At 38.2% G+C, this 14,462-nt stretch overlaps 1 protein-coding gene across 1 annotated transcript; it reads left to right on the forward strand.

Annotated features, from left to right (window-relative positions):
• Positions 1-34: 34 nt before the first annotated feature.
• Positions 35-13,354, forward strand: PLEKHA3 (pleckstrin homology domain containing A3). The gene is made up of 8 exons (XM_074910542.1): positions 35-281; positions 3,918-4,034; positions 5,460-5,615; positions 6,293-6,429; positions 7,439-7,603; positions 8,744-8,787; positions 9,424-9,539; positions 10,324-13,354. Exons 1-8 carry the CDS (start codon positions 242-244, stop codon positions 10,449-10,451), a joined length of 903 nt encoding a protein of 300 aa, XP_074766643.1. The 5' UTR covers positions 35-241; the 3' UTR covers positions 10,452-13,354.
• Positions 13,355-14,462: the final 1,108 nt, after the last annotated feature.

Consider the following 14,462-nt stretch of genomic DNA (forward strand, 5'->3'; position numbering starts at 1 on the left):
GGGTGCCGGGGGGCGCGGCCGGGCGCGCATGGGAGACGCGGAGCGCCCCGCGGGGCGGGTGGCGCCGCCGGGGCCGCCGCGGGCCGCCGCTGCCGCCGCGCCTGAGCTGAGCGGCTCCGCCTCCGCGCGCGCAGGGAGTCGTAGCGGCGGGGACGGGAGGTGAGCGCCCACCCCCGCGGCGGCGGCCGCCCTTTCCCCGCGGCGGAGCAGGAGGATGCGGCCCGGCGTCGGGCTCTGAGCGATGGAGGGGGTCCTCTACAAGTGGACCAACTACCTGGCGGGTAGGCGGCGGGGACAGAGGCCTGGGGGGCGGCGGCGGTCGGGGCTGGGGCGGCCGGGGCCTGCGGCGCCGGGGGGGCGGGGGCTCGGCCTCCCGTCCGTGCGGCGCCGCCGCGTCGGGGGGTGCCGGCGTCCGGCGGGCGGGATCTGTTGTTAACGTGCTTGGCGGAGGGGCCGTGGGCCGCTCGCGCTCGGAGCTAGCGGCCGGGGAGCGGGCGGCGGGCGGTACCGGCGGCCCTGAGGCGACCGCCGCGGCGGGACGCCGGGGGCCGGCGCGTGACGGCGGGCTCCCCGCGCGCTTCCGCGTGTGTGGCGTGGGGGGGCGGCCCGGCCCCGCAGCCGCGCCCGGCCCCGCGGCGCCGCCCTCGCAGCCCGGCCGCCGGGGTCAGCCCCTGGGGACTGGGTGGCCAAGGGCCCCTGGAGAGCGGGGTTGCGCCCTGCCGGGTTCCTCAGGGGACGCTTGGCAGGGCAGGCGGCAGGGAAACGCCGCCTGGAGCGCCTTGCTCCAACGGCCCGACTGTGGGGTTTTCCCCCGCGCCTCCGCTTCCTCCCAGGAGGAATCTTAATTTGCAGCGTACAAGCTTGGAAGGTATCCTTGATTGCAGTTGAGGAAACGTTTAGGATAGTGCCTTTAAATCTTTAGTGCTAAACGCGAAAGTATGAATTCTCTTCTAATTTGCTTTTGGATGGTAGGGGTTTTTTTGAGTCTGGTGCTCCTTTATCTTAACCCGGAAAACATACAGAAAAATTTGGTTGTGGGTTGAAGTTTCACGAAATGTTTTTTTAGAAGTGCTGCAAACAGAGATGCACCAAATGCCTGCATTTGTTATCAAAGCTCTGGTTTTGTTTGCCTCATCCTGTGTTGCAATAGATACCGTCTCCCTCTGGAGACAGCAATGGATAGATGGTACTGTCAAGGTGAAACAGATTTCTCTTCTGAGACTGTAAGAGGACTAATTGTCCCTCCAGAGCAGATCAGTGTTGGATCAGATACCATGCTTAATCAGGCCTCGTGTTTGACTGCTTTGGCGATATCTTTTTTGTCCTCTCGTTCTTCAGCGCTTCACGTGTGCTGTTCTGCTTCAGCATATTCAGATTTTGAGTGTGGAGTGGTGGGAAACTCGGTTCTGAGGGTTTATAAAACGTGGACCGCATTGCATGGATTGTGTGCACATGCTGTGAATTGAAGTGTGCAGAGCATAATCTTGCATTTTTCAGAGCAAATACATGTCCATGCACACTGGTCTTCCAGTGAAGGAGAACAGTTTTACTGTAATTGAATAGGTATTTGATAAGGTACTTTTGTAATTTCTTCACAGTAAACGTGGAGAAAACACATATAAGAAAAACTGTGGTTATGAAAGAAGTAACGAGTACAAGTTTCTTTTAAAAATAGAATGGAAATTGTCACTTTCATTTATGTGACCAAAAATGTTAATGTAGCAAAAGGTTAAAAGGTCAAGGTAATGAGCCGTTGTGGTGTTTATGTATAAGTATAAACTTCCCATTTGAAGTCTGTTATTTAATGAGTACACACAATAGACTGTTGCATCAACATGCAGCTAACTTCTGCCAAAAGTCGGTAGCCCTCTCAAATAGCAAATTGCAGAACCCTTCCCTCTGTGCTGGCCAACTGAGAGCATCTGCTCATGCATTTCAAAATTACAGTGTGTCAGGAATTCCCTACAGTTTCAGAATATAGAAAGGCAGAAAATTAGAAATTTCACTAATATGATTATGTTTTACCTTTTATTACCAACTTTCTTGTTATTCTACTACCTATTTTTGTAGCCAGAAATAGGCTGTAGTACTTGTCATTAACTGTAGAAGCTAAGCAGTGAAGGAGCTTGTTGTTGTTGCTGAAGCATTGTGGAAAACATTTAATTTCCTCCTTCATCAAAAGCAAATCAGAAATACAGCTTTATTTTTTTCCTCTCAAATAATATGTATGCATCTAAAAATTTGTGAGTACAAATTTGACAAAGTATTTAACAAGCAGAGGGCGCTCTGCCCAATTTCAAACCAGAAGAGCTGTTTTTGTTCTTTAGCTTGATTCTGTGAGGCAGTTGGAATCTTTTAAGTCCTTTCCTCTGTTTTTTCCAATACCAGCATAACATGAGGCTGGAATAATCATCTGTGTAGGGCCCCTTTTTATCAGAATTGGACTGTTGATACAGCTGTGCATGCACTTACGAGATAAGGGCAGCACGGAGTCAATGTTTTACCACACAGTGTAGCAGGAAAAAAAAAATCAGTGCATTTCTGATTTGCATATTACAGAACAGAGTCTTCAGTACAGTCATTTCGTGATTGTTTGCTTATTCTTTGAGTATAAGTGGTGATGCATACATACAATTTAAAATATTTCCTGTGGGAGTTGGGATTCCTCAATGTTTGTAGTTTTTTTTTAATCTTGTTTTTATATCCGTAGATCTGCTTATTAGTTACCAGTCTGCATTTTGAAAGATACAGATGCTTATCACTATAGCTAATAAATTAAAAAAATAGTTACATGTTATTATTTCCTTATCATGGTATTGTAACATGATGTAATGGGGCTTGGTCTTATACTTCTTGGATTAGTGTTAAAACAGCCACGCAGTTATTGCCATTTCAAACCCTAAGCCAAGAAGGAAGTTGAAGTTTGGTGTCAAGTTGTAAAATAGAGGGATAATCTCATATTGTACAGCAGACCCAGACTGTAATGGGCCAGCGTATTTGTAATGCTCTACTGGAATATTTCAGGTCTATGTTGTATTTAGAAACAAAGGTGATTTACCAGGCAAAACGGTTTGCATTTAGTACTGTTAGAAATTAGGGCACCTATTCCAATGAGTGTCAAGTTTTATGAAATAGCTGTTTAAGAAAAAGGAAAAAAAGGGGGGGGGGGCAAGGAATACTAATATACTTTAATCCAAGATGCCCATGACAATAATTTATGTGATGTAATGCTGCTCTGTTTTGGAGATGTAGTGAAGTAAGAGATCATAATACAATTTTGCTAATGGAAAGCTGATGAAAACCTCAGTAGAGGAGCTGGTGTATGCTGTCCTCACAAATGGACCTAGGAGTATAAGCCAGTTCCCTGCACCATAACTCACATTAAATTGACGTTGAGTGGTGGAGCTGGGCTACTGTCAGAGAAGATGGTGTGTCAATAGTTAAGCGTGAAATAAGTTTTCACTGAAATACAGTAGGCAGAGAAGACCATAACATTGTGGTTGGTGACATCTGTCATTTATTTGTTTCTTATAAATAAGATCCTACAATCTTAAGAAAGCCTACCTCAAAAATATACTTGAATGAGAAGGGTTCTTCAGAGGTATTTAAATTGTCAGCCTTCAAAATAGGATTCCTTGGTGGTTAAATTAATTTTGCTCTAGAATGGAATATAGTGAAAATTGAAATACTGCTGATCTTGCATTCAAAAAGAATGAGAGTGAAATATCCATACTACTAGTCTAGTTACAGAGCAGCTCTGGTCTTCAGACCATGCAGATTGCTTACTTCCAGGTGCATTGCAAGAGTAGTTTAATGTTTGCATTTTTAATGAAAGTTTTAACAGCCAAAGAGCTGAATTTGATTTGCAATTTAGTAATTAGACTAAACATTCTTTTTCATTTTTTTGATCCCGCTAGGTTGGCAGCCTCGGTGGTTTGTTTTAGACAATGGGATATTGTCATACTATGATTCACAGGACGATGTTTGCAAAGGCAGCAAAGGAAGTATAAAGATGGCTGTGTGTGAAATAAAAGGTAAGAAGATTTCTGCTTGAGGAAATTTTAGCTGCCAGAGAAACAGGAAAGATCACCCAACATACATTTTGCATCACAAGTTTTTCCTCCTCTATTTTTATCTCTCAGTAGTCCAGTGTGACTGCTTCATAGTTCACAAATGATAATAAATGTGAATTATTAAGTGATGACAAAGGAAAAATGTTTTTGACAGTTAGAGCACTGCTTTGAAATTTAGAACCCACCATATATTCTTTTTTTGTTGTAAATAGTTGTATGTGGCTTATGCTTGAAGTTGTCTTGGCTAGTTATTTAAGTTCTACTGCTTTTCCCCCTTATGACCAATGATAAGAGACTGAATCATGAATGCTACCTTTTTAGAAGAGTAGCAGCAGCGACCCAAAAGGAGAGACTCTTAAAAACCAGAGATGTTTTCCTGAGTTGTTTTTACTTTTGTCACTGTTAGCAGCTGCCCATGTGCAATGGTGATGGATACGTTAGAGTTAGAAATGAACTGTTTATGTTGGACTGTGAGTTTAGCCTTTAGTGTATTCTAAGCTGTGCATCAGCCTCCTTGGCTAATGGCACAGCACTGTATAACTCTCCATTGCTTTGAACTCTTGACCTCTTTCCAAATAGCTGCAGAGGACTGGGCTTGTGATGTGGGTACTTGTATATTAAAAAGTGGTCCACCAAGTATTTTTCTTGTGGTAACTCCTTTTTGTTACCCATTTCCTTGCTGTAGACTAAATCAGTGATGTAAAGTGGAAGATATCATTTTTTGGCCTTACCAGTTGTTCATTTTGCTTGTCATCTTGTTCTTTTGGTGAAAGAAAGATAGCAGTTAAAGTCTGGATTTGGTGCAGTCACCTGCATCCATGGCTTGTGGGGAGTGGGTCTGGAGGAATTGGGGTTGATAACATGAAACTCAGCTGAGTATTTGATTAAAGATGTAGCACTGGATATAATAGGCTGTAAATAGAGCCCACCTCAGTTCTTGGTTCTAGGACTCTGCAACCTGAAGCCAGATTTCTGCAACCTGAAGCTAGATTTCATCTAGAAGGGAGATTATTTCAGTTTTTGTCTAGTTCTCTGTAAATACTTGTCCTTGCAACAAAACTCTTCAGTTTTCCAGGTTTGGAATACAACAATTATTAGATACATATGCAGGAAGGGAATCCTGTTGTACTTGAGTTTGGCCACTGTACAGTGGCTCGTGTTCCTACCTATTGACTTGAAGGCATGCTGGGGAGAAGGGTTAAGGGGCTTTGGGCTCTTCATTGTTTAGTGGTGGCACATTGTGATTTACTGTATTACTATGGGATTGTAATAAACATTTTAAAAACTTTGATCAGTATTAAATTATTGTTACTGACTTGAGGTTATTATTATTTTTTTAAATAATAAAACCTTTAAAACCTTTTTTTTTTTCTCCTGTATTGTAAGTTCATGCAACAGACAACACAAGAATGGAGCTCATCATCCCAGGGGAACAGCATTTCTATATGAAAGCAGTTAATGCAGCCGAAAGGCAAAGGTGGCTGGTAGCACTGGGTAGTGCAAAAGCCTGTTTAGCAGATAGCAGAACAAAAAAAGAAAAAGGTATGTATGCTACCTAGAGCATATACAATCTTACCACTTTCTCAAATGCTTGTTTTCAGGTGACGATAGTGCAAATATTGTGGCAGAAAGTCAGCATTATTGTCTTTAAATATGAATTGTAATTATTTCTAGTCATCTATATGGTAGATTCTCCCTTGATGTTTGAATTGGAGGTCGCTTCTGCTGACTTTTTCCATCTTAAGAAGCTGAAATACTGGCAACTTAGGGTCATTACAAAAACAAACATACTGTTTATAGCTGTTGAGAAGCCATTTAATTTCTGCTATTTTGATTCTTTATAGTTTCTAGTGTTTTTTCTATAAATTTTCAGGATGGCTTAAAGTAACCATCTCCAGCCACTCTGGTGGGTGTAAATTTCATCCACTAAATTTTGTCTACATTACACTGCAGCTAAGAAAGATTTCAACTTTATCTTTCCTAGTACTGTACCTCTTAATGGTCATTAGATTAGTGTCAGTCATCCAAAAGTACAAACTTTTGTCTGCTTCAAGCACAGTTCTTGACTCATTGCAGAATCCAATTTTCCTCAAAATTAAATAAAAGTTTTTAAGTTAATTTTTAAATTGATATGTAAATTTAAATGGAAGGTGCTTGAAAAATTAAAACGTGTGCATACATTGTATGTAATAAATTGATATTTCCTTTATTTTTTACAGAAATAAATGAGACCAATGAATCTCTTAAAACCAAAATGTCCGAACTTCGACTCTACTGTGATCTTCTAATGCAACAAGTTCATACAATACAAGAATTTGTTCACCATGATGAGACTCGATCTCCTCCCAGCATTGAGGTACGGAATTTGTAGAATACCATTGGAGAACCTAATTATATCATACACCTCAAGGTTTCTGTTGACATCTTATGCCTTTTTCATCTCCTAACATTGGAAGATTTAACCTAAGGTCATTTTTTTGAGTGCTTGTGCATATATAATAATGAAAGTGATTACATGTGGAAAGTACCTGGATGATTTAACTGTATTAGGAAACAATTGTGTTATTGAGTCATTTGGTTAAAAGAGGTGCCATATGAGTTATGCAATGATTTGTCTTGTCCATCTCTGTTACGAGCAGAGTAGTTGAAAAAGTCTTGTTTGTCCATTCTTTACTTCCTTGCGTAGGAGTGTATTCCACTTTGTAATCACTGAAAGGCTGGTGTTACAGGTATTGGAAACCTGCAGTGTAGATAAGACTCTTTGAATATGCACACGTAAAATTATTCTAGTATTTCTGCTTTTGAATGAAGGTTAGTACTGGAAATGATGAATGGCATAATTCTTTACACTCTTGAGCCAAGATGTGGACAATATCGTTGTCTACTCAGGGCAAAGGAAGGGATTGATGCTCAGTCACAACACAGCAAATTGTTGTCCATTTACAGCACGGTGCAACTGACTTGCAGGCTCCTTGCACTGGAGTGATCAAGCTGTTTGCACATTGTGCTGCAATTCATTTGTTTAACTGAGTGATCTTCTGATACCAGTTAGTCACTCTGAGAAAAGCTTTGCAGTAAAAACGTTACAGTATTGTTGGCTGATACCCTAAAGAAATTCAGATGTCAGAAAGAAGTTCCAATTCAGAAAGAAATTACAATGCTGTCATATTTGTTTGCTTAAAATAACCTCATTGGAAGGAGCACGTTTGATTAAATGAAATGGGAAATAGAAGTTCCTAGTGGTAATGAAGGAAATTAGTGTGTGTGAGTGGTGGTGGTGGTGAGTTGTATTTGCCTCTGAAAAAAAACCCCCAAACCTGAAAGGTTTTTTCCTTGCTTATGCTTGTGCTTTCATTTATTTTCAGAACATGAATGAAGCCTCTTCCTTGCTTAGTGCAACATGTAATACATTTATCACAACACTTGAAGAATGTGTGAAGATTGCTAATGCCAAGTTTAAGCCAGAAATGTTCCAGCTGCCTCACCCTGATCCCTTAGTTTCTCCTGTGTCACCATCACCTGTCCAAATGGTTTAGACATTTAAATAATTTTTTTTTTTTCCTAAGTGTCATATTGTTAGTTGGATGGGGAAAAGAATGGTGGAAGAATATCCTATTGCTATGTGCTATGATTTGAGCAGTTGAAATCTTGAATCTATTATGATCAGTACTGGTCCTGAATATAAATCAATGATTTTCCATTCCCAGTGTTTGTTTGCTAGCCTTTACAGAATCAAGAGAAATTTATTGTACATGTCAAGACCCTGTAATGATGTATTTCTTAAATGAATGAGGTTTAACTTTTCCTCAGTTCAACTGTTTCTTTGTTTTATAGAATGCTAGCTGTGCACTGATCTTAAAAATTTCATAACCTTGCCTTCTGTTTAAACAGATAAGTGCCTTGTGACTTGAAACATTTCAGCAAGATAGCATATATTTCAGTTAGTTACAAACAGTTTGAACTGTTTGTATTAATCTAATATGCTTTTATTTAACAAAAAGGTAAATAATGGTAAAGGGGGTTTACTTGCATAAGTCTTTAATACTGATTATTTCCCTTAGAAGGACAGGGTATGTGGAATCAACTTAAATGTCTTGGCAATCATATGTATAGATTGCAAGATGAACTGTGTTGTGGGAATCTCTTTGCACTTGGATCTCGTCTCTTATCTTCAATCAGTTTACTTCAAAGCTGATCATTATTGGTTTAAATTAATAACTTTCTTTGCTATCTGTAGAGATTTGACAGTGATATCAGGAAAACCACAAGGAATCGAGAGGCAGGCTATGGCTTTATTGTGTATTAGGGAATTTAAGCTTGCATTTGGTAGAGGAAAAATGTCTTGATATTTCTGTATATCACAGTAATTAAAAAATGTCTCTGTGAGTAACTTTGGAGCAAGAGAGAATGAGTTCCATAGAAACTAGGTAGTTTTTGTAGTAAGCTTCCTGTGTGAATGTTTTCTAACTTAATATTGATGACAATCCATCTGTTTTCAAATAGTTAAATATAATTTTTAAATGAGAATGATTGCTTTTAATTAGAAAGATTGTCCTCCCTCTTTGTAGAGACTGTAAATAAAGTAAAAATTAATGTAGGTATGCATATTATTCTTATAAGTATCTTGTGACATTTTTGGTGTGGTTTTTTGTTTGGATTTTTTTCCCTAGATGAAGCGTTCCATTAGCCACCCTGGTCCTTGCTATTCAGAAAGGTAATTTTCTATTTCATTAAGCTTTTTCCTTATCACAGAATCATCTAGGTTTGAAAACACCTTGAAGATCATCTAGTCCAACCACTAACCTAACACTGACAGTTCCCAACTACACCATAACCCTAATGGATTATGTCTCAAAAAACCTCCTGGTACCTGCTAGCATTAAAATCAAATGTTTACTTGAGGAAGAAAAATTAAACGACATAAATTGATCTAATTTTGAAAACTAAGGGTGCAGATTATCACTTTGATGGCAAATAATGCTGCTGCTTTCTCTAATACACTATAAAAAATTTCTTCATGCTAGAAACTTTATGCAAATGACTTATTCTGACAAGTTCCTGAAATTAGACACAGAGCTTGAAAAGCTAACATTCTTTCTGGGTCAGTATTTCAGATTCTCGAGTTATTTTCATCTGCATGCAAAGATTATATAAGATTTTTATTTCCATTTCCAGGCTTCATAATTGTGAAAATTAAGAATTTTCTGTCGACCCATTTTTGTTTTACCACTTTTGATTTAGTGTAGCGAAAAACTTTGATGCTAAAAGTTTAATCTAAGCACTGAAATTGTTTTAAATTTAAAGTATATTAAGTTTGTGTGAGTCATTACAGATCTCTCTGCTTTTGTAGGAATAATCACTCTGTAAAAGAACCGATTTCATCCCTTCACCGATTTTCACAGCAGCGTAGAAGAACATACTCAGATACAGAATCTTACAGTGATATTCCCTTGGAAGATTCTCAGAGTAAGTTTGGCAGAAGGGTGGTTTTCTTTTGTATCTTTTCATATGATTTATTACCCTGTTTAAAGCAGCTGTCCTATCATCCTGAGGAAGAAGTTTTCTTTTCAGTGAAAAGTTTTGGTTGTTAGAGGGCACTATCTTCCTGTAACGCAAGGCTTTTGTTGTTACCATCTGGACTTTTTGGTGTTGGTTACCCAGTCTGACTCTTTCCAGGACTGCTGAGAAGAGTCGTTGTCCTGTGTGTTTCTGCTAATACCAGGGGGTTTTTTTGTTCCTTACTATGTAGCTCTATGTATTTTCTAGCTCAGTTACCCTGGTTTTTTTTTGTTTTTTTTATTGTGTCAGAAGCTCACTTTGCTTCCTTCCAGTTATCTTAGTTCTTCCTTTTTCCCATCAAGTAGCCTAGCAATACCCAACTTGCAGTAAGTTGTCCATCTCATTTTAATAATAATGTTTTAATTAAATGTTTATTGATGCATCTGTTATTTAAAAAAAAAAGTTCATGTGTTCATCATACATAATATGTTTGCACCTCACAGATTAGTGTCCTTCATGATGTAAAAATCATTGTGTATAAACCAAAAAATTTACTTCATTTATACTAGCTGAACATTCTTCGTATCCATCATCCTTGGCATCGTATTGATTGAAATCTTTCAGGAAAAGTCCAGAGTAATTATGCTTCTGATTGCTTATGTATAGGAAATAGTTAGCAAATAGAATAAGTGACAGATTGGATGAGGGTTTTTTGGAGTTGAAAATTAAATACTCCTTGATATTTTCATAGGATCTGCTCACTCTTCTAGAACTGCTGTCAATGGAGACCTGGTATCATCAACCATTCCTGAAGAAAATAGATCAGTATCAAAGGAAAGATCTGAACTGGAAGGGAGTTTTTCGTCCTTTTCTTCCTGAAGAAACTGAAAGTATTCCATTTTCTATAAATAATGCTATGCAAAAGCTGCTGTAATTATACTGTTGTTATAAGAAGTAGTCATTTCCCTTTTTAGAAGGATTTCTCTGCACTTTATAGAATAACACAAAAACTATCTTTGAAGTGTATTTTATCTTTATATAGTTTATTTGCAAGAGTATTTTCCTAATATTTCACAGTTTGAATGTGCATTTTTTGGAACAAATGATGGCTTAACAGATAAGCATCCACATTTGTAAATGTAGCTCTTTTTAAAAAGTGTTAAGGTCTGACTGATACATTAGTAAACCTGCAGGTTATAAACTTCAGCAAAAAAGTTTCATTTTTTTGAGAAGATGCAACTTGTGCCATGGGCCTCTTGGTCATTTGCACCAGGTCATCCGCCAGGAACTGTGATTAGCCCTGCAATGGCTTTTGTGCCTGTGTAAGGGCAATGGGAACAAGCACTAATGGGTCTACTCTAGCAGCTTGATGGTAACTGACATTGCCTTCTTTAAAAACACAAAGATATACATAATCTGGTCCTTATTTTTAGCCAATGAAAGTAGAAATATTTAGTGTATTTTTCTAAACAAATGTATAAAAATAACTTAATATGAAGCATTTGTACCAAACATTGGATATTTAATAATTTTTATTTATTTATTCTTTTTGCATCAAAAATTTCTACCTACTTTCACTACTAAAGGTCTAAAGATCTACTAAAGGCTTCAAAATGTGCATAAATTGTTTCCAGGGCGTGTAGTATCACAAGTAGCTAATGCAGCACCGTTAAGATTACTCTGCTCACTTAAGATGTGTTTTTAGCAAAGTATTATAGAAGCAAAAGCTGAAACATTAGACCATAAAGCTGCTGTTGTAATGAATATTTGTATCTATACATATTTTATTTATGACATATTTATACAAAAGGGAGCTTCTGTTTTTGTGACTCCTTTATATTATTTGAGGATGGTATATACCAGAAGATGGATTCTGCTCTCAGTTACATCAGTGTAAATTTGCATTAACTGTAAGTGAGATCGGAGTCTGACTCTGTTAATAATTAATAAGTAATATAGTATAACAGTGCCTGCTAGCACCTTGGTCCATAAGGTCGCTAGTGTTAGCATTGTAAACTTTTGGGGGGTTTTTTTGGTATTAATTTAGGGATAAACTTGGTCTATAAAATTTGAGCTATAGAGCACTTTAAGCAAGCCATTTACTGGTTTTGATTTACACAATTGCTAAATAAATGTACAGGGTTTTTTGCACTCAAGCACATACCAAAATCTGTTTTTATAATCAAATCTTCTTTAATTTGGTTTAACTAGTCTTCCTTTTGTGTATAATAATAATTTGGTGTTTTTGAAGCAGGCTGGAGAGGACAGATGGAAATGGAATGGAAGCTTTACTTAAAATTTCTGGAATGTTGATTTATCTAAATCAAAACAGGTCCAAATGTTGAGGAAAAACGTATGAGCTCTTGCTCATATATAAAATACCCATTTATAAACCATTATGTCATTGCTGAATGAAATGGTTTGTACAAGTAAAGTTATTTGTGGATACCAGCTCAGAGCTGTCATTTGTGCTCAGTTCTGTCAGTTTTCATGAAATTAGCATTTGCATATGCATATCAGCCACACACATGCTTGTACATTTTTTCTGAATGTTGCTTTTATGTATTCTGTATGACACTTATGACAATTGTAAAACTAAGTATTAAAAAAAATGTTCAGAGAAGTAAACTACATATTGCAGTGAGTGTTATCTTGAATCCTATGCTATCTTAGAGCTGCTTTTTGAAATTTCACTGAGGTTTCTGCCAGCTTGTACAGTGTTAAGTACATGTCACATTAACAAATATCTTTCTGTGGCTTTCAGCTACTACAGAGAAAATAGTTTGGATTCCATGTTGTGCAAAAACACTCTTGAGACTGATCAGTGCATGTGGTAGTAAAAAATAATTTTAAATACTGCCACAGATAGGATTGTTTAGACAGAAGTTGTAATGATTAGATTCAAGCACAAAATTTGCATATAATTACTTCAGCACTGTTTTGGGTTTTTCCTTGTCAGTAAAGCTGGAATGATGGCTTTCTGTACATGTAACATGTTCCTGCTGAAGTTAAATCAACCTTTTTTATATATACTTGTGCCAAACTCTGTGGCAAAGATCCTAAAATAAATGCATTTCAGTGAAATCAGTGAAGATGATATGCCATCTTACTTTGGCATCTGGAGCAAAGTAGTCATTTCTGAAAATCACAATGATCCGTGTATAGTAAGATTTAAAAAAAAAACAACCTGGATGCTCTTTCATTTTCATTTTCAAATTTAGGGCAGAGCTTATCAGGAATGTGTAATTGTATCATTGTTCTTTCTGGTAGAGAATGGGAGCTGAACCTCAATATAGACTGTGCAGTCAGTACTCCTAGTTTTGATTTCAGTTGCTTCTGAAGAGATCAACCTGAAACCAATTTTCTAAATAGTATTTATCACTTAAAGAATTTAAGCATACTACATATATTTCAGTGAAAAGTGGTAAGTTCTGGTTGCCAGCTTAAATCTCCAAAGTCTAACATCAGATAATTAGAATGTGCTTAAATGACTTACCAGCTTGTACTGTAAAGAATTAATGATCATAAAATTTTACTTTATTTAAACATTGAAATCACAGCTATTTGTGTTAGCATTATTTTTGCAAGCTATAAATGAGTTTTGCTTGTTATATCACCATCAGTTTTAAGTATTGTACTGTAGCTGTTCCTGCTGGTGTAAGATAATAACTTTTTAAAGACGTATAATACCTGAATGAAAGAAATGTCTGTGTCTGAAAATTAACTATTTTTTTTTGGCTGTTCATCATTATCCTTCTTTAAAAGAGTTAATGTGAAACCTGCCTGTTATTGGTGTTTCTTTACTGACTGCTTTCAGGGCTGAACATAAGGGTTCAAGTTCCAGATCTAGAAGATAAAGTTAATTGCTTAAAGGGGGTTGATGTGAACCTGGTACCCAAAGTCACAGTTGCCATCGTGAAGATCTCTCTGCTGTTTAACACTGAAGACCAAAGGACCCTGTAGATTGCCATTTCACTTGTAAAGCTCCCCAGATGACTAACTGTGTGTGTCCATCCATCCACTGTCTTGGAAGGACTTAGCAGCTAACTTAAGCAGTGAACTAAGATTCGGAAACTAGGCATCCCTCCCCCCATACAGTGGGGGGACCAGTGCTTCACTATTTTGCAAAGGAGGTCTAACACACTGACGTGAACAAGCTTACTAGAAGAGAGGCTTGCACTTTAAAACATTCTAAAGGAAGTGCTTTACCTCTGCTCTTCCCACTGTGTACATACAATAGTGATTAGAAGGTGTTATTTAGGAATTTAATTTACTTAGCGTTTTGATATTTGTTAAGTCTGGATGAATAATGCAGAATGTTTTTTGGCAAGTGAGTACCGTAAGAAAGTAGTCATACTGTTTCCCTGTCTGGAGCTGCCTTTTTCTTGTAGGCCACTATCATCATGGCTATTTATGCACCAATATACATAGGTACACCTATAGCCATATCCTGACTGCTCTAACCAGCACACACATGGAGAGAAGGCTGAAGACGAGAGCAGAACTGTATCTTGTGGGTTTTTTTAGAACACATCCATAAAAAAATCAGGCCTCCTTCAGCTTTTTCAAAGGGAAGGGTAAACAGGCATCGCCAAGACTGTCAATTATTGATGTCAAAGATAATACTTTAAATACTGTTGAGGGCCAGGATTTAAGAGCGTCTCCTTCTTTTCCCTGTGTTTCATATTCTCTTGTGATAAATACTGCTTTGGCTACTTCTCCATCTTACTTTCGCAGTGCACATTATAGGACGCCTAGGCATCTTCCACAGAGTTTGGGTTACAGTTTCAGCAGCAGGTAGTAATTACCTTACATGGGTCTGACTCTCATTTTTCTATTCACTGACTCATTTTCTGACGTGTCAGAGTACTTATTTTCTCTGTCATCCTT

The sequence above is a fragment of the Athene noctua genome, chromosome 7 (assembly GCF_965140245.1).
Source record: "Athene noctua chromosome 7, bAthNoc1.hap1.1, whole genome shotgun sequence".
NCBI lineage: Eukaryota > Metazoa > Chordata > Aves > Strigiformes > Strigidae > Athene > Athene noctua.

What these genes read in the sequence shown, in the direction of transcription:
- PLEKHA3 (XM_074910542.1), top strand. Translation starts at nt 242, where the DNA reads ATGGAGGGGGTCCTCTACAAGTGGACCAACTACCTGGCGG. An exon ending in GGCTGTGTGTGAAATAAAAG is followed by an intron (nt 4,035 to 5,459) that starts GTAAGAAGATTT and finishes CTGTATTGTAAG; the next exon opens with TTCATGCAACAGACAACACA. An exon ending in GGTCCTTGCTATTCAGAAAG is followed by an intron (nt 8,788 to 9,423) that starts GTAATTTTCTAT and finishes CTGCTTTTGTAG; the next exon opens with GAATAATCACTCTGTAAAAG.